The sequence below is a fragment of the Ammodytes marinus genome, assembly GCF_949987685.1.
Source record: "Ammodytes marinus genome assembly, chromosome: 14".
In the NCBI taxonomy this organism is placed as follows: Eukaryota; Metazoa; Chordata; class Actinopteri; order Uranoscopiformes; family Ammodytidae; genus Ammodytes; species Ammodytes marinus.
Window position 1 is genome coordinate 9,996,661 of NC_137218.1, and position 21,132 is coordinate 10,017,792.

Sequence of the window (21,132 nt, forward strand, 5' to 3'; positions counted from 1 at the left end):
AGTAGACCTATAGCGTATAAAGTAGCGGTAGCCTATAGTTGAGAGATCAGATAAAATCAAATAAGCTGTGTTGATTTCCAAAGGTGCATCATTCTTTAATCATCTGATTCTGGTATCCTGGTATTATTTATAAATAGCCTACAACAAGCACAAGTCAATAGTCCACTTGAGGACAACCCAATACAGCTTGACAAAAAATGTCTCTGCGCATCTACCGCGAGTATTAAGGTCAGCCCTCCGTGAGGTTCTGTACGTGGCAGAGACTGAAACCCCTCTCTGTCCTGTTCGTAACCCCGAGTTGCTAAGGGAAATTGCGTCCACACACTGAAGTGTCGCATTACTCTGTAACAACCAAGACAATAAAGGTAAGATAACATTAAATATTGTAATTAGCTACAAAGCCATTCTTCTTCTTTATCTCTGGAAGGCGGTTGAATCGTTTAGCTCGCGTGCCTACCGAACATGCTGGGATGTTTACTAGGTTTTCTGTTGTTTTCTTTGGTCTTTCACCAGACATTTGAGACCTTGCGGTACCAGTCAAAGCGAACAACTGCTCGCTGTTTCGTGACGGCGGTGTTTATTTCCGACTTGTTGGATACATTGTAACGTAAGACACTGCGAGGCTTTCGGGTTACAGTGTGTGTCACTACGCCAGGGGAGAAAGTTTTGAAACTTTGTTGCTGAGCAACTCATACGGCGGTGCTTGCGTGACATTGTTTATGACATAGGAGGACAGTGAACGGCGTTTTACTTTATTTTAGTTCAATTTTGGCTGAGTAATTAGTCTATAGTTGCCCACACACAGGCTGCTGGACATTCACTGGACCAACCAAGCTGAACGGTCGGGGAATTTCTAGAAACAACTGTCTTGCGCTGACGTCACTGGGCAGGCACCTATCCAGCTGGAGATGATGAACAGGCGCGAGCTCAGCAAGGCAAGGGTTTCAATCATTTTCTAAATGTTTGATGGAATTCACTAAAATATTCAGAATTCAGCTTGTGTATTTGTCACATGAACAACAATGACAGGAGCAGTCGTTGGCTATGATTTAGAATTCCGCCTTCATCAATGCAACACGAAGGAAAATAACAATGTGTAGAGAGAAACACAAGTGAATAGAGCCACTTTCACCAATAAGAACAAATCTGATTTTCTTTTTAAATGTTACTACTTGTTACCAAATTAATCAAATATTGATGTCTGCAGATAATCCAGGATGATTTTTTACATTATTTTTTGGGCATTTTTATGTGCTTTATTATGGTATAGTGAAGATTGACAGGGAGAAGGGAACATAGGGGGAACACATGCAGCAAACTAACTGACACTTTTAACTTGAACAAACCCAGACTATTGCTCAGGTTCATATGGTTAGTGAGGAAAATAATCTCCAAAAGAACATATGTTTGCTTTGCCCATCCCCGGCATATGGCACAACATATCATGCATGCATGTCAGGTGGGGGATGCTCTGCACTGCAGTGATGTATGTGTAATAACACAATGTTAATAATTGGATCTGGCAGCCTCTCGGTTGTGTATATAAATAGAAGTCAAACAGATGGAAGGATGCCAAAAACCTGTCAGCCATAATTGGTCTGTAAGGCAGGTGACATGCACGCTCAAGAGGCTGATGTCTTCCGATACAGCTGAAACATAGAAGTGCTTTATTAGGTTTTGTGAAAGCACCCCTTAGCTATGCCTATCACCTCTCTCTTACATAAGTTAGAGTCACTGTCTAAGTCTGTGTCTTTTTGGGTTATGGTTGGCATGCTTATTATGCCTCAATAGATCTAGCATAGCAGTTGTAATATGGCAATGGGGATTTTCATCTTAGGGTGAATATGAGACATATTTCAAACACATATGGTCAGCAGAAATCCTGGCCGTGGACTTCAAAACCTTTCAACCCTGTTGCTATATTCCTCTTTGCAGAGTTATTCTGGATATTATCTCCATCACATTCATTTTGCAGTTACTTTTTTTGCAAAGCTGATGACAATAAGTGAAATCAAACTAAAAAAGGAACAAGAACTATTCATGTAGTCTAGTTTTCAGGGTCAGCGAAACTATGTTGGAAATGATCACTTCTGTTATCTAAGAGCAGGGAGAGGTCAAAGTTGCTAAATAGCTTCCAAACTTTCCATTTGTGCGATGTTTAGCTGAAGTGTAAATCAAAGCAAATGTTTTTTCCTCATACTAAACAGTATGTGAACTGTGTTTAAAGTGAAACTGCTGGTTCCTCCCTAAAGCTTCCAAGCATTCAGGACATCTGGGGTCTTATAAAAAATGTCCTCATCCTGTCAGTGAAGATGAAAAGCTTTACATTCCATTATACGTGATAAGTTGAGTCTATTCTTATCGTGGAGGACCTGTTCTTATATCACCTGTGCACATTGAAAATGCTCATAGCAGCCGCAATGACAACTTTCAAGTTTGAATCTGAAATTTGCTTTCTTTGCAAGTGGGCCGAGTCAAATCTCCTTGAGTTTGACAGGCCGGGACTGTCTGAGCATGTCCACAGCCTCTGCACACGTGTGTTTAGCTTGATGCAGTGTGTCCATATTTTGTCTATGCCTGTGTGTGTGCTGTGCATAGGCCAGTCCTGTCTACTGAATAACATCAGTCAGAAAAATACCTGTTTACTATCAACCATCTATTGCTTATCCCAGTACACCACTTGCTTTCATACTGTGGCCTACAACTCCCATTCTTTTATCAACATGGATAGGAGTTTTCTTACTCCCGACTAGTTTTATCAAAAGACTGGAATTTGGATTTGCTGCCTAAATGTAATGTAGAAGAAAGCCACAAAGCAGGTCGGCTCCGTGAGTTGTTCCATTTGTTTTCAATGTTATTGATTGATTCTATGTATTACAGGTTGCACTGAGACTGTAGCCGTCTCAATAGCCACACTACAGTTCAATCTTTCATGATTCTTTTTTTATTTTTATTTATTTTTATGTCACTGCCTTTTCATTGTCCTCATATTTTCCTACAATTGTTGAAGGTTTGCAAAAAAAAATTGAAAAAAAGAAAGTCCGAAGGAGTTCTTTTGCGAAAACATTGAACTATTGCTTCTGTTATCCTGACAACGCTCTCCTACTCATATCAAACCCTTGTCATCTTGTTGGCATTCTTCTTGTTTGCATTTCTTAGGAAATCTGATTTTTTGCAACTCTCTGGAAGAAAAGGAAACGAGACCGATCGGTTTTACCATCAGTCTTGACTTGTCTGTCTGTTTTTCTTCTCAAGTCGGAAAAAGAGTTGTACTTTAATAACTTCGCCAATTGGCACTTGTGTGACCCAACACAGCTGTTGCCCTGACCAGCCAGGATTTTCTCTCTGTGAATTCGATCGAACAGTGAGATCCAACAGAAAAGAAGAACAAGAAAACGACATATGCTGCAATTCTGTCTCCCCCCTCTTGAGAAAAGACGTTTGCTCCCTTGAAATCGCTGCCCCATTGCAGACCTGGGATCCTGACTGCTCTGCCAGAGAGATAGTTTCTTCTGTTTCTAATCTCATGGAGCCGCACCTTCAAGTAAAAAAAGAAAACAAGTCTGTTGAAGCTTGAATCCAATAGTTGGCTAGAAAATCAATTGCTGTGGTATGTTGTCATCATTAAATCCAGGCAAATTACTCTACAAAGGAGCATAACCCTGGCACTCACATGTAAACCACTGGACAAACAGCAACACAATATGTTAGTCACTTGAAAATAGAAATAGACCCTTTATTTAACAGACTGGTTAACTTGAAAGCTTTCAGGCTTATTATTTAAATGGAGCACATTTAATACAAATAACACAGATCTACAGCAGACAAGACACATTGCACTGTATGGGTTGTCTGGTCCTGTCCTCTTTTGACCTTGTGATATTATATCCGGTCCTCCCTTTTCCTCAGTGCTATATCCTCCATTTGCCAGAAATGCCAGGAAAGGGTCAAGACTAGCACACGTAACAGGCCTCTTGGAATGTGGCATGGGTGTTGCAGCCTGCAACGACAGGCAAGTTTGTGTTTGGGCTACGGTTATGGCACTGGCTGTAAATTACAAGGAGAAGGATTTGGTCCTTTCATTTGTAGGTTTAGGGATTAATGGTTATTCTGGCCTGGAACTCATTTTAGTAAAACCGCAGCACTCCTAAGGTTAAAAACCTTTCTGTCTCTTTCATGGTCCAGGAACGTCCATACACCACCACCATACACACCCAATCCAACTTGACCACAAGAATCATGCATGCATAACCCAATGCGTGTTTAGTTGTTTCAGTCGTCTAATGCTGGGTTTACACTACGCGACTTTTCACGCGATTTGACTGTCACAGACAATCTTCCAATGTCGGACTGAAATCACAGGAGTCTTGTCGGAGTTGTGGCGTGCGCCCATAATCTTTTTATCGTTTGGTGTAAGGTGGTCATCCGACCCGATTTCACTCAGTCTTCTTCCCTTCTTCATTTTCCGACATTATCAAACAGGTTTGATATTATCGCTAGTCTTAAGGGGTTGGCTCAAGCGAAATGACGTTAACACTGTCACACTCTCTCCTGCACCAAGCACGACGCAGGAGGAGCGGCATTAGTCGCGACCTGTGTCCGCCGGTGAGGAACTTATTTCGGACACTTTTACCTAGTAGCCTCGACTGGAGAACCAGCTGACAGCTACGCAACCTTATCACTTTACCGTCAAATTTGGGGTTAGGAGTTAAAGCTATTGGCGGACGAGATCAGCAAATAAAGCTGGGCACTAAAGGAAGTCCCCCGCTCGGAATATTGAATTAACTTTTTTTAAATTATCACAGTCGCGTTGCGGAAAGAATATTAATCTCAAAAGGAATCTGGTTATAGTCTTGCAATATGAGACCCCTGTCTTTTCAAAATCTCATTCTGTGACTAATGTTCTTCAGGTGTGAGTTGATTGTCTTTAGATGTGAGAGGGTTTCAGTCTTCAGTCTTTTCAAAGTCTTTTAAAAGTCCTCTGGTGTAAGCCCAGCATAAGTTAGATGGTGGAAAATGACTCAATGTGCATGGCATAAGAGAGTATGTTCCATTTTGTATAGTTCCAGGAAAAAAATCGGAATCGTGCAATGTCGGCATTAATAATATATATAAAAATAGCATTGTTTTCACTGATGGTTTCGTTTGCTGTGACAGGTCATTTGTTATCATCAGAGGTAAAATGAGACTGTTTCTGTTCCTATTTTAGGAGGTTTAAATGTGGTGCAATTTGCAAGGAATTTGTACAAAGAGGCTTGATTTGAATATCTAAATGAATAGATACCTGCTGGCAACTCCCAACAAGTTAGAACAGCTCTACAGCAGTCCTTCATGGTTGAGGAGAGTGAATCTATGTTATTCTATTCTATGTTGAGAAATTTGCTTTTACTCCTGGGCAAAAAAAAGTCACATCAAATATTTTGGTCCTTTATACCGCCACCCAATTTGGAAGATGTCCCAAAATAACTAATTGAAAATGCTTGAACTGGGTTAAAGAAAATAGAGTCCTGTAAACTTCAAGTCTTTTGTTTTAAACCCTAACCTAAAAGAATAATCAGTAACATGACGTCTGTTGATTCAAATAAATGCTTGTGAAGATTCAGCCTTTTTCTAATAATTCTTAAGTAATTAAAACATAATTCCAGCTCATTATTCTCCTATTAATCAGAGCTTTTCTTACAAGGCCTGTGGGGCTGAAACATGGGAAAGCAAAGGTAGAGTTCACAGTGACTTGCTGTGCATGTTAAAGCCTTTTCACGGCCCTTTACCAATGTTGGTAAGGTGCAGTTGTCCTCTTGTTTGCCTCATAAAAAGGACCCATTTCACACAAATAAGCCTATTCTACCTTCCAGAAGTGTGTAAAGCGACATTTTGTCTTGGTCATATGCTATAAGTGATGATAATGTATTTCCACCTACTCATGATGTTAGTGTCTTAGTTTTTATTTGGCTTAAAGCTGCTCAATGCATTCACTTTTCCAAGACTTATTTTGGCAACAATGGAAGGTTGATGTATTTTGTCAGCACCTGTGTCATGTAAGTGAAAAAAACACACATATTTTGTCACCTGCAGCAGATTCCTCCCCATGTTATCACTACACTTAACATCCCTCCCTCTTAAGCCTTTAATTAGATAGTAGTTCTGTAAGTGTGTGTGTACATTTTCAAGTTTTCACATTGATGTGGGTGCTTGTTTTACACGGCAACAGCAAAACGGTCATCACTCATCACTGAGAAGCGATGCTATGGTGAAACAGATGTGAGACTTAAATCCAAGAGGAGAAAGTGGAGCAGAGTCCCATTATTCCACCTTGAATTACAAACCAAGCTGGTGTCAGTTCTTAGCCAGGGAGAACAAGGACTCTATGCCAGGTGATACATCATGGTTTTACTCTGCTTTTCAACTCCAGCTTTATTGTTGGCTCTACTACAGTAGCTCATAGTCCACACAGTTCATGTTGCCTTGCCCTAGATAACACAATGAAATATATATTAGTGACGGAAATGTGGCAAAGTCGTACAATAAAATCATAATAAACCTGAAACAATAGGCCTCACACAGCTGTTTGAACTTAAACTGATTCTAACTTCATGTGAAGTGTGTACTTGATTGGTATTTGGACCTGTAACTGCAAAATGACCATCAGTGAAAACAACGCTATTTATATTCTGTTTTTATTATTGCCTTTGCACTGGTCTGATTTTTACCAGAAACGAACATAACGATTTACGGCAGGCATACCAGAACATCCTGTGTTGCCTGAATGGTACTAAATCAGAGTTGAATTTGCTGCACCATTGTCTTATAACCATTTTTAATCTTACATAGCCACATATGAATACACAACCTCATCACTTTCATTCTTTTCCTAAATACACACTCCTCAGTTAAAATATGAATCGTTATGTCTTCAAATGACTTGTTTTGTCCGACCAAAAGGGCAAAACCCATCAAAACTAAAAAACAACTATTTTATATTTTTATCATAGGAATGTATCAAATGACAATAAATGTGAAAACAATGTCTCTTGAACATTGAGATAATTATCACTTGAATCTGCAGCTCCTCTTGGCAGAAATCTATGGCTTCTTTCAGCTCATTGTTTAGCTGTCTGGACTGTATCTTTACTGTTTGGGCTCACTCATTGAATCTCCTGAGTTAAAGACCCAAAAGGCAGCTAAGAGAGGGGGAATCTTAGCTGTTAACTGTTAGCAAACGAGTTTGCGCTGTTGGATGATATGTCAATGTGTTCAAATGTTGTTCCCGTCGCCCCCAATTGGACAAAAATCAATGTTTTAAAAATGAGTCCATTATCAAAATAGACCCTATTATTTTTATTATCTCATCTACTTATTAATTAATCGTGTACTTCTGTAGCCAAATAGATTATATTCAGAATGTATAACTGTACTTGAAGTAAGATTCTGAAAGACGTCATGAAACTTTTTTTTATCAGCCATCTGGTGGCCACGTTGTAAGTAGAAGAAAGAGAACTAACAATAAACTCATACTGAACTTCATGCACCAGATGCGTAGACATTGCACTGTTTCATATACATTTTGTTCTTATGGCCGTGTGAGTGTACATTGTAGCCTATACAGTACACTATATACTCCAGATATTATTTTGATAAAGAATGTTTTATGAGAAAAAAACAAATTTTTTATTTCACCATTGTCCCTACCATATTCTTTCTTAGAGGCTACTATAACAGCATGCCCCACACAGCACCGATTAGTGACTCATTTATAGAAGACCAAATGGAAACTTTGAATGTTCTTAGACCATCAACACAAATCACTGTGGAAACACAGCATCATTGCTCAAACAGTTGACTCAGGGTAATGCATCCTGCAAGTTTAATGATATGTTTTTTAAGGAAAAGGACAATTTGTAATTGAACTAGTTTGTCACTGTTATATAGCCATGATGAAAGCAAAGCAAGCACTGTGCTTATTATTGATGGATGCAATATGAAATGGAGGAACAGCTGGACTTTTCCATAGCTTGTGTTGAATGGTGTTATGGGTTTATTATGATTGTATGCTAAACCTAATGCAAACATTTATTCAGACAGCAAAGGAAACATAAGTCACTGTGTCTTTTTAAAGATATTTTTTGGGCATTTTTATGCTTTATTGATAGTGCAGAGAGACAGAGGTGAAATGGGGCAGAGAGGGGAGTGACATGCAGAGAACGACCGCGGGCGGGAATCGAACCCGGGTCTGCTGCTGGGCCCGGCCCGGGAGGGGGACGCCTTACCGACTGAGCTAAAGGCGCCCCCAGTCACTGTGTCTTTTAATGCAGTCGTAATACACATTGCAAAGGAAGAATTTTCCATGATGAAAATGAGCTTTGATTGATTGTTACTCTATTGTGACATGATGTGATGTGTTGTCCTTGCAGGTTGTGAAAAGAGACAGCATGAGGAAGTTCATGTCTTGCATCCTCTGGGCTTCCCTCTTCTGCTGCTGCTGCTGGACAACGCAGGCAGAGGTCTACACTTCAATAAGTATGTTAAAAGAGATGTTGGAATCCCTTTTTGTGTGTGGTCAACCAGTGACTCCTTAAATTTAATCTGGAGAAAAGAAATAGGTTTGAGTATTGTGTGTCAGTTTCATTGCATTTTATGTTATTACCTTACGTCATTAAATGTGTGAGTAAGGGATCGCTGGTTTACAAAATCTGCTTTTGATACAGAATATTTTGTTAAGAAATATATTGTTAATATAAGAGTATGGTATATAATTTGAATGCACATTATGTAAATAGTTGTTAAAAACTGATAAATGCATAGCAGATAATTACGAGCAGTGAACAAGGGGTGGGAATACATAAGCCTCGGCTTCCTCTCACTCCTTTTCGGACAGACTCTACATTTATTTTATAAATATTGTTTATGACATGTTATAATTACTGTTGTTTTTGTGTTATGTGTATTTGTATGATGTGTCATACTTGCTTTTCCTATTTTATTTATTTTATGTTCGAAATAAAGACGAAATGAAATATGCATCACATAACTCAGCAGACTGCATCTCATTAGTTAACCATTTAACTTAAATCACATTGATTTACTTATCTTACAACTATTTTTATACCTCTTCGTCAAATTAATCTTAGCTAGGCGTTTCCATGGATTTTTTTTGACATGCTACACCAGTGGTTCTCAATTATTTTCTGCCATGCCCCCCCTAGGGGACAGAATTTTTTTCGCGCCCCCCCCCACCCCTAAATTGAAATACTATCGAGGACCTGCTAATATTTATTTATTTATCTGTACAAAACCACTGTATGAGTTTCTGGCACGAGCATTCTGCATACAATCACCTTATTATCAAATTAGATAACAAAAATTAGCTGAGATAACTTCTCCAGCAAAAAAATTCAAAGTTCAGTTTATTAGCTCAATTTGTAACATTTAAACAAGACTGCTCAGTCTGTGTGAATCTCAGGACAGAGAAACAAGAGCAAATGATTCACTGAGGTTTGCATTTCATTCAAAACATTTTTAAACTGTAAACATAGTTAAGGTGGTGTTTTTTTTATTATTATAGGCCAATAGGCCTTCTGTGATGCGATAATCAATAATTCATTAATGTTATTATTAGTCTACTTGCTTGATTTCTTTTTAAATAGCCTACAGAGACACATGTGGACATTTATTTACTGCAAATCGCGGCCTTTCGCGTGGATATGACCATACACAAGCACACATCTCGCTTGCTAGCACTTTAAAAAAATATATATATATTTTTGGTCTGTTGGAAATCAAGGCAGCCCCACCATTTGAGAAGCGCTGTGCTACACCCCAATCATCCCCTCCCCCCCTAGTTTGCGTACTAATTCTATACAATCAAAGCCCCAACAGTTTGTGGCTGAGGATCTATCTTTACCCTGGTGTAAGTCAGTGGCAAACACTGGTACCAGAAATGTGTTTTATTGCCCTTTTAAAGCAAAGCACAACAGAGGTTTAAAGTTGTCAGTACTAGCCCTTCACATTGCAGGATGTTTTTCCATTAAATGTTCTAACATATTGTTCGATTAGAAACAGGGATATTTGTCTAAGAGTTAACTAAACCTGCACATAACCTCAGTTCTTCACTAGGAATTCTGTACATTTTAGACACTTATTGAAGGAAATTAAAAGGTGACAGTGAGAAAGGTTTTAAAAATGCTCTGTCATCTCACTTTACAAACAGTTGTTCATGTTACTGATCATGTATTGTAATGAAATGTATTATTTAACCTTTTGTTATTACTGTTATCACTTTACCATGTATTTTATATATTTTTTTTTCTTGGAAAAGTACTATGCAAGATTGATGTCAAGCACTTAATGTGCATGTGTGTTTGTGTGTGTGTGTGTGTGCGTGCGTGTGTGTGTGTGTGTGTGTGTGTGTGTGTGTGTGTGTGTGTGTGTGTGTGTGTGGTATGTTATTTGTATTATATATATTTTCAGTTTTGTATGTTAAGACTATGTTTTACTGTATTTTTTGTTTGTAAGGACCCTCTTGAAAACGAGATGGTTTCATCTCAAGGGGTTATCCTAATAAAATTAAAATTAAATTAAAATTAAAGGTGCTGCTAATTTGTATATTCAGTGACAATTCTCTCACTCATTAACATCATCTGTCTCTCTGCAGGCCAAATGACCGACCTGATCTACACAGAAAAAGAGCTGGTCAAGTCTCTGAGGGACTACATAAAGGCAGAGGAGGCCAAGCTTGCTTCTGTCAAAAGGTACATACAAACCCTGTCACTTATAATAGCAACCCGACTGAGATCTAAGTACACCTTTACTCAAGCACTGCACTAGAGTGTTGACACGTATAATACATATTACAATTTGTTGTATTGACAGTCAACAGCACTAAGAAAGTAAAGAAAACATTAAGATCTGTTGCATCAACACAAATATTATATATTAAAAATAACAGTCCTTCAACCATTAGGTGGTTAGAACTATGTAAGCCATGTGTTTCAATCTTGTATTGAATAATTATATATCTGAATAATTGAATAAAGTTATTTTAATGTAGTAACACTTTGCTTATCTGTCTCCTAGCTGGGCCAACAAACTTGATAGTCTGACCAAAGTGTCCACCTCTGATCCAGAGGGCTACCTGGCCCACCCAGTCAACGCCTACAAACTGATGAAAAGACTCAACACAGAGTGGTCCGAACTGGAGACCCTGGTGCTCCAGAACCCCTCTGATGGTAAGGGAGAGAAGGAAGGAAGGAGTTAATGTTTGTCTGTTATAATACCCCTCCATCTTATGAGGAAGCTGCATTCAGATAGGGCAAGAAAATACAAGCCACTCCCGGGCTACCATATAAGTCTGTGTTTGCTGGCCTGTTGCAGCTATGGGTCTGTTGCCTGACTGAGAGTATCATCTACTGCAATAACAAGCACAGAATACAGTATGTGTGTGGACTGTGTCTGCCTGTGTTTGACACCTCGGACCCATTTGTACCAATACATTTATATTATTATATCCAAGGTTAGTTCCTTTTTCTCCATTTCTCTCTCAAGGAATTAGTGTTACATCTGGAAATTGCTGTTGTTTTTCTTTGCTCAAGTTGAAAAACAGTTTCAACCAGATGAGACATGTCTTTGCATCAGTTTAGGTTTCCTTAGCCGAATCTGCATCTGCTAGTCTTAAGTCTTGCCGTTTCATTGACATGGTATTCATTTATATCACTTCTGAAGGGCAGCTTTCACCAGGTTTTCTATGGTGCTCCTCTGAGCATGAGCAGAGAGCCAGTGGTGAGCGGGAAATATTAAAATCTAGAGCGGGTGTGAGCAGAATGATTACAGCGTTGGATGCAGAGGGTAGAATTCCGTCCGAGGAGCTCTGGTACAGCTGTTCCCCATCTCTGCATATTTTGGCCATGTTCTCCCTCTGTGTGTGTGTGTGTGTGTGCGCGCATTTGTGTTTGTGTGTGTGTGTGTGTGTGTGTGTTGAAACCGTCTGTGCCTGTTTATATCTGTGTGAGGTTGTTAAAAAAAAGCATGAATCATGTGTCCTAAAACTTAATCTGTATACGTGGCCATGAGAAAGAGTGAGAGATTGTGAGAGAACTGGGTGTAACCCTTTCTAACACAAGTAGATAGAGGACATACAGAATTTTTATTTAGTTTTGTTTGTAATTTTCCAAACATTAGCAGGATGTGCTGTAGGGATCATTGACTTTATTTTATATTTTCCTTTATTCATATTTATTTTCCCCTTTATGCTTGGCAACACTCATGTACATGTATGTAGCCAATAGAGCAAGTTTATGAAAAAAAGATAGACAATTAGAAAGAATTTAGGATTATCATACATGATATACAATATAGGCTCACACACCTAGATTAAAGATGCCTCTGCTGAATACCACAGAGAAAACCATATAGAAAATTAAAAGAAAATGTCAATAGTGGTTTTACTTTATCGTTACTTTAAATTGTTCTAGCAGTCATTGCAAATTTGAACATGATTATACTGGGTGCTTTCGTTGGAATAGTTTGTTAAGTTATTAAATTGCTCCTGACATTCCCGACTTATCCTTTTAATGTGTTCTCTCCAGGGTTTGTTTCCAACATGTCCACACACAGGCAGTTCTTCCCAGATGAAGAGGATGAGACGGGTGCAGCCAAGGCGTTGATGCGTCTTCAAGACACGTACCAACTGGATTCTGAGGCTTTCTCCAGAGGAAAGCTGCCAGGTAAGCAAGACGTGTAATTCTTTTGAGGAAACATTACATATATTAACTTGGATTAGGTAGTGTGTCCATTTACAGTAAGCACTTCACAGATCTGAGACCCTAGACCCAGCAGCATGCACTGCCGTCTGGCCCATGGCCTCATATTGTAGGCTATATATAAAGGTTCAAATAGTTAACAAAACTATTACTCACTTACATAAATCGTGCACATATTTTCTTTTAATCATAACTTATCATGCATGGTTGCTTATGATGCAGTTGAAGCATAGTTGCATGGTTTCAACTGCAATCTCATTGTAGTGGCATCTAGACATAATTACAACACAACACAGGTATGAAGAGGTGTGTACGGTACTTGTGTGTGCTTTTGCTGGTATGTGTCAGTGGTCAGCTAATAGGGCAATGGCTGTTCTGGTATGCACGTATCTGTGCCAGTTGAATGCAGATCCCCGTTCCAGTAACCTTGGTTAACAGATTCTGCATATCTCAACCTGCCCACCAACACAACTGAAAACTAATGTATAATGGATCAATTTCCAAAAAGAGAGACAAATAAGATTTCTACTGTGGTAGGAAATAGTTTGGAAGGATGATTTTAAATTCAACAGCAACTTAAAAAGCTGAAACAGGTGGACACATCAATAACACTAAAGATAAGTAGCAGAATTAACCGCAAGTTGTTTCATAAGTCGATGACAGAGACATCAAGAAGACTTCTCTAGACACACTATCCCATGCAGGTAAAGTGTAACCACAGCAAAGGAAAGTACAAAAACACATGCATAGTATAAATAAGAAACCTTAAAAAAACAAAATGCTAAATGTTTTATTACATTCTTATTATTCATATTCTTCTTCTTCTTCTTCTTCTTCTTCTTCTTCTTCTTCTTCTTCTTCTTCTTCTTCTTCTTCTTCTTCTTCTTCTTCTTCTTCTTCTTCTTCTTCTTCTTCTTCTTATTATTATTAATAATAAAAAGTTACATATAAAAATCGTAACTGAAAAGTGGAATAATATCCACAAATATTGAAAACAAAGGATATGATAAGAAAGTTGTTCTGGATTATGTTCATGTAGAAAACAAATACCAAGTAAAAGGCTCTCAAATATCAATATCAGTATTTGCCTAAAAACTCTTCTTTCTGTGGGCTGTACTCCAGATGGCATTGTCATATGGTAGTTATTCCACCTGTTGGAGAAATATTAGTAATCCAAAATCATCAGAATTATAAATGAATTAAAAAAAACTATTTCATTCAAATATTGTGTAATATAGTGGTTGCATGTTTCACCCAAACCCTAACTTATTTTTCAAAAACTAAGGAAGATTTGCCAAAGTAAAAAAATCCTACATTTGATTAATATAGCCCACCAATGACAACAAATTAGAAATATGTCATGATTTTTGCTAATTAAAATAACCTTATATTATTGTCAGTATTTTAATGTCATGAATCCTGCCCCAGGTATGCACTCACATGCCCTACTGACTGTGGACGACTGCTTTGACATGGGGAAGACGGCTTATAATGACGCAGACTATTACCATGCTGTGCTGTGGATGCAGCAGTCCCTGAAGCAGCTGGACGCCGGGGAGGAAGCTGTGGTTACCAAGGCGGAAATTTTGGACTACCTCAGCTACTCTGTTTACCAAATGGGAGACCTACCTCGAGCCATTGAGCTGACACGCCGGCTTGTGGCTATTGGTAAGGTGTAACATAGGCAAGTGTGCAGACAAAAGTCTGTAATATCAAATCAGTTTGCAAATTAACACACTTTTTAAGTACTCCCTCTTTCACTTTTCCAAGCCTGAGTCAGCCTCATTATAACACTTGCTTAAAACCATTAGCGGGGGTGAATAGGGTCATGGTCTTCAGTTTTGGGGAATCTAAAATAGCACTTTAAACATATATTTAAAGAGCACTTTTTTTTCCAATGTCTGCTCATGATATATACAGACACCAGTTAGCTGACCAATACAACCACAGTCCTCTACTGTGGGACAAATGATGGGTTGTCTTTTTTGCTGTTGTCCATCCCTTCTCACTGCAGTGGTGTTCTAGCAGAGCAGCAGGGTGTAGTCCACCCTGAGTAATGGCCTGTGGTTCCTAACTGTTATTTTAGTCTCTGCATGAGGAACTCTGTTTACAGCTGCGAGCCATCTTTTTAGAGCTGTTTACATGTAAAGTGAAATGAATTGAGGAAATAGCAAACTCAGACATTCTGTGGTATACGTAGAGCTCCAAAAATAACGCCACAAACACAAAATGTATATAAACACTAAGGTTAGATTCTCCAAAGTCTGGAGCCGGGTTGGGCCAGGATCCACTTCCCTCGGTACCAGGTCGGAAAAGACGTCTGTTTTATTTCTTTTCTTTCTTTTTTTCTAGAGGGGGTCACAGCTATACATTCTGACTACTGTTACATTATTTTAGACTCAGGATATACATCAAGCAACTATCTATCTATATCATATATCTATCTATATACAAATATATACATTATTTTTATATCTATATATGCAAAGGAAGAAGATGTGGAAGAATCTTTTTTCTTTTTCCTTTTCCCATTTATTGGATAGTTTTAGACGCAGAGTGGAAAAAGGGGGACAGTGATTGGGGCAAAACATGCAACAAAGTTCACTGGTTAGAAAAGAAAGAATGTTTTTTTTCTTTGGGATCTAGCAGTAAACCCTTTTGATACTGGGAAGCTGCCAGAACTGAATGTGTGTAATCAGTCTACTACACCACTGTTGGAAACAGTCACACATACTGGTTTGTGTCAAAGAGGTCTGACTTCCTGGTAAAGAGTTTAAATTACCTCCAGCACACTGTTGAACTGCAAGTTTTTCTTCCTTCCAGATGAAACTTAGCTAAGTCAATACTTAGAAGAGGCAGCTTTGCCCCTACAGGAAACTTACCAGGAGGAACACTATGTTGCATTTATTCCTCTGCTCTCTGTGGATTCAGTGTATTTCCCCAAAGCTCCACACAGAGATGTGATATCTCTGTTATCCACTAAATACTGTTTGTGTTTTAGTAGCTCAAACACCCACCAAATCACATAAGGGAAAGACTAATGATTGACTGTGTTGGAAAACATATTCTGATCATTAATTTACTCGAGTAAACTTTGGAACACCACGTCATATAACATCCACTACAAGTAAAAGTTAAAAACTAAAGTACTTAGCAGGGCGTCCCTCCCCGGGCCGGGCCCAGCAGCAGACCCGGGTTCGATTCCCGCCCGCGGTCGTTCTCTGCATGTCACTCCCCTATCTGCCCCATTTCACCTCTGTCTCTCTGCACTATCAATAAAGCATAAAAATGCCCAAAAAATATCTTAAAAAAAAAAAAAAAGTAAAGCAAAGCAAAGTAAAGTTCTTAGGCAAAATGGCCCCTGTCAGTGTGATATAATTATTATATAATGTCACATAAGCAATCATTTTAATGCTGTAGTTGGTCTTGTGAAGTGGGTCAGTAAAAGGTAAATTATTTCCTTTTGGATTGCAGCAGAAGTATGAAATAGCTTAAAATGGACAAAATACATAGTACATTATTTCTAAAATAGTGCAGCACTTGAGTAAATGTTCTTAGTTAGTGAGTTATTTAAAGTTCAGTGGAATGTGAAGTTGTCTTGCTTTAAACCACACAGTACTTGGTTAAAGTTACTGCAGCCGAGGTCAGCAGACAGACTGACTGTTTTGAATACTTTTGCAGATGTGTTTTGACTAATAGAGAAGAAATGGACAAGGCCATATCACTATCTGCATTGTCACAGGCAGAGAGGAAAATGGAAAGCATGTCTGGTGTACACTGGCAATGAATAATGAGACCTAAAATTGTCTGTGTATTGGAATGCATCTTCTTAAAAAATAAATAAATAAACTGTTTTAACTGTATCAGTAGCTGTGTATCTGAATCTTATGGCAGTGGGGGCGGGACCTGATAAGCCTTTGGCTTCTCCTGCCACCCTTCGGACGATAACACAAAGTAATATGTATAAATATGCAAAGAGAAAATTGTGTATTGTGTGTAATTGTCCGGAAGAATAAAAAAAAATAAAAAAAGTAAATAAAAAAAAATAAAAAAGCGAGACATCAAAACTCACAGTGGAATACTTTATCTATTTTATTCATTTGTGTAGTATTTGTAGCTGTCTTCTAACACACAAAGGGGCCAAACTTTTCAGAATAAGGCAGTTTGACAATAATTAATTCAGTATCTCCTCGGATTTACATATCTATTCCATTTCTCAATTGAGAGTTGAGCCCTTAACAATGTGTCTTTCTTGTACTGACAGACTCCAGCCACCAGAGGGCAGGAGGAAACCTCCGCTATTTTGAGCGGATCCTGTCCACCCAGATGGATGAGAGGAAAGATGACATCAAGCCTGCCTCTGAGGAGCCCATCGGGCTGGGAACCTACAAAAGACCCAAAGACCACCTCCCAGAGAGAGAGGCCTATGAAGCTCTCTGCAGAGGAGAGGGGCTCCAAATGGTGAGACATGAAGAGAAAAGGAAAGAAAGCTTGTAAATAAGGAAGGATGTCATGACACCTGTAGCAGAGAGGGAGTTACATCTCTTTGTTAAAATTACTTAAAGTCTAATCAGTTTGCGAAACTAAATCATACAGTAACTGATGGTTACGTATTCAGCTCTAAATTAAGGTGTATTTATTAAACAAAGTACATTTAGTCTACATAAACTTAAAATGGTCAGATAGATCATGTTGATATTTGACTGATTACACACGTCATCTTACTAAAGCAGAGCTGAAATAAAGGGGAAGCTTTGTTAATGTTCTGGAAAAGGCTAATTCATCAAAGCTTAGTTTATTTTTATGTCTTATTATAGCTTATTATAGCTCTTGTCAGTTTGACGTTGGAAGGAATTATTCTAGAAATAAGGTAAGTAGCCATAAGTAGGCTACTACTTAATCATATTTGAGAAAGAGGAGATATGTTGCTATTTATACATGCAAAATTATGTAGATACTGTATGGGTGCTAGTGAGTGTGCTTTAGCTTTTATGTTGAGTATTGTCAACCCATCACCTAGTAAAACCAGATTTCACCAGCAGGTGGCAGTCAAAACGTGTCAGATTCCAGTCCCAACTTGAAACCCATCTTAATAGGAAAGACATGAGTGCATTCTTAATTCTGATCTTCATTGATTTGATAAATAACAAATGACACAAAAGGTTTTCAGTTTATCCTGTATACTTTACCAGAACGATGCGAGACGCAGCCGTTTGTTCTGTCGCTACCATGATGGTCAGAGGAACCCCCGCCTCCTGCTGATGCCCATGAAGGAGGAGGATGAGTGGGACAGCCCCCACATTGTACGCTACCTGGACGTCCTCTCGCTGGAGGAGATTGACAAGATCAAAGTGCTGGCAAAACCCAGGGTGAGACAAGAAGCATTGATTATATTGGTACTTTTACACCAATAAGATTTATTGTTACAGATAATTAATTAATCGTTAAAGGTGCTGTAAGCGGAATGGTTCTTTTAGCTAACTTCCTGTCAGTTACTTACTGCAGTTAGCAGTCCCCTCGCTCGTCCCTGTCACCACATTAATGCACTGCGGTCTTCAAACAGCGATAAAACATGATAAAAACCATCAAAACAGACATGCTCCGCCATTGTAGGCGCATACACATTCACCCATCTGTCCTATGGCGTGCACTGGCTGTGAGACCATGAGTGAGACGGGTGTTGGTTTGTAGCGTTCTCTCTTGTGATTGGATATTAATTTCAGTTTGTTTGACGATTACATGCAGAGCAGCTGACTGAGAGATCGGCTTTATGAAACGCGCACATTATGTAAGTAATCACTGTATGAATAAAGAGCGATTCAACACTTATATTAACATAAATACATTGTTTACTTCACCTTTAACATTATTGATTGACAGTCAATGAAAATACTTTTGTCAAAAAACAACAATGGAAAACGGTAAATGGTAATAAGCTGATCATCTGTGATGTGTAAACTTTATGATAAGATGAAAAACATTTGATTTGTTTATGTGTGTTTTTATGTTTTGTTTTTTTTAGCTTGCTAGAGCGACTGTCCGTGACCCCAAAACAGGCGTGCTGACCACAGCCAACTACAGAGTATCAAAAAGGTAAGAAGAAGGAGAAAGGTTTGTTGAAAACTCTTATGGATTTCAGTCATTAATAAAGGGCTTATTATTGATAGGGAGAATACCTCACACATCCTTTTCTTGAGAAAGGTGCATAGGAGAGAGAAAAGCAAATCCAAATTACTGTCTAACTTGCAAAAATTAATTTAATTGCTGCAACATTTTGGTGCTAGAGCTTCATCAGGCAAACCATTTTCAGTGAATAGGCCTTCTTAAATAGGGAGTGGCTGCAAGTCTGGAATCAATCGAGCTGCCTAACCAAAAACAAGAAGCACCCTATCGACAAGCATCAATGTAAGTTAACGCAGAACAATAAATACACATATAATTAAATTCTCACCTCAGTCATAAATAAAGGTAAATCAATCTTTATGAGATCTCTTTTTTGTCCAAAAGCCATGACTAGACAAAACAGATAAACCTACTAATAGAAAACTTCAAAATCAAGTCTAGATAAAAAACAAACATCTATTGAGGAAAAGTATACGGTAGACATGAAGACTGAGGGTGCAATGCATATAATTAAAGCAATTTGTAAAGTCTAAAAAATATAATGAATGAATATAAACACCTAGAATAAAGTCTGAGGAATCAATGTATTCATATATAAAGAAACACAAACAACAGGTCACTTACAGTCATATGAAAAAGTTTGGGAACCCCTCTCAGCCGGCATTATAATTGACTCTGCTTTCACAAAAAAAATATAAAAGTGGTATGTCTTTAATTTACCAGGAACAGCTAAGTACTGGGATGTTTTCCAAACAAAGATTTTTTGAAAAGCAGTATTTGGTTGTATGACATAAAATAAAATGTGAAAAACTGGCTGTGCAAAAATATAGGAACCCTTGTGGTTTTGTTGATTTTAATGCCTTTAACAGCATGTAAAACTGATGACTTTAAACACAAAGTTGGTTGGATTATGTTGTTAAGCCTTGAACCTCATACAAATGTCTGTTTAATCATGAGAAAATGTATTTTAGGTGCCTAAATGCAAGTTGCACTTCTCTTTGACTCTCTGCTGAAGTGAGACAGAATGGGATCATCAAAACAGCTCCCAAAAGATCTGAAAAACAAAGATTGTTCATTATCATGGTTTAGGGGAAGGCTACAAGAAGCTTTCCCAAAGGTTTCAATTGTCAATTTCGACTGTAAGGAATGTTGTCAGGAAATGGAAGGACACAGGCACAGTTGCAATTAAACCCAGGTCTGGAAGATCAAGAAAAAAGGAGCGGCATAGGTGGAGGATTGTGAGAATGGTTGCACACAACCCACAGATCACCTCCAAAGACCTGCAAGAACATCTGGCTGCAGATTGTGTATCTGTACATCATTCAACAATTCAGCGCAATTTGCACCAAAACATCTGCTTTTTATAAAGACCAAATAACTTAATTTTTGTCTCATCAGTCCAAAGCATTTTCTTCCAATATGAAGCTGGCTTGTCTAAATGAGCTTTTGCATACTCCATGCAACTGTATCTGTGGCGTGGGCGCAGAAAGGGCTTCCTTCTCATCACCCGGCCATACAGATGTTTTGGTGCAAATTGCACTGAATTGTAGAACCATGTACAGATACACAATCTGCAGCCAGATGTTCTTGCAGGTCTTTGGAGGTGATCTTTGGGTTGTGTGCAACCATTCTCACAATCCGCCGCATATGCCGCTCTTGTACTTTTCTTGGTCTGCTAGACCTGGGTTTAACTGCAACTGTGCCTGTGTCCTTCCATTCCCTGACAACGTTCCCTACAGTCGAAATTGACAATTGAAACCTTTGGGAAAGCTTCTTGTAGCCTTCCCCTAAACCATGACAATGAATAATCTTTGTTTTTAAGATCTTTTGGGAGCTGTTTTGATGATCACATTCTGTCTCACTTCTGCAGAGAGTCAAAGAGAGGTGGAACTTGCATTTAGGCACCTAAAATACCTTTTATCATGATTAAACAGACCTTTATATGAGGTTCAAGGCTTAACAACATAATCCAACCAATTTTGTGTTTAAAGTCCTCAGTTTTACATGCTGTTACATGCATTAAAATCAGCAAGACCACAAGGGTTCCCATATTTTTGCACAGCCAGTTTTTCACATTTTATTCAATTTCATAAAACTAAATACTGCTTTTCAAAAAATCTTTGTTTGGAAAACATCCCAGTACTTAGCTGTTCCTGGTAAATTAAAGACATACCACTTTTATCTTTTTTGTGTGAAAGCAGAGTCAATTATAATGCCGGCTGAGAGGGGTTCCCAAACTTTTTCATATGACTGTAAA

The 21,132-nt window shown here is 38.5% G+C and overlaps 1 protein-coding gene across 5 annotated transcripts in view; it reads left to right on the plus strand.

Moving 5' to 3' along the window:
• Positions 1-242: 242 nt before the first annotated feature.
• p4ha2 (procollagen-proline, 2-oxoglutarate 4-dioxygenase (proline 4-hydroxylase), alpha polypeptide 2) overlaps positions 243-21,132 on the plus strand; it is a 32,771-nt gene continuing 11,881 nt past the window's right edge. For 3 of the 5 annotated variants that reach the window (XM_080041373.1, XM_080041377.1, XM_080041376.1), the window contains exons 1-10: positions 244-365; positions 806-935; positions 8,409-8,514; positions 10,649-10,745; positions 11,071-11,222; positions 12,579-12,716; positions 14,181-14,420; positions 17,017-17,213; positions 17,945-18,121; positions 18,775-18,845. In XM_080041373.1, the coding sequence (XP_079897499.1) occupies positions 909-935; positions 8,409-8,514; positions 10,649-10,745; positions 11,071-11,222; positions 12,579-12,716; positions 14,181-14,420; positions 17,017-17,213; positions 17,945-18,121; positions 18,775-18,845 (1,205 nt within the window). In that variant the 5' untranslated portion in view covers positions 244-365; positions 806-908. Of the gene's footprint in view, positions 366-791; positions 936-8,408; positions 8,515-10,648; positions 10,746-11,070; positions 11,223-12,578; positions 12,717-14,180; positions 14,421-17,016; positions 17,214-17,944; positions 18,122-18,774; positions 18,846-21,132 lie in introns of all 5 variants that reach the window. The other 2 variants (XM_080041374.1, XM_080041375.1) reach the window with 2 other exon arrangements.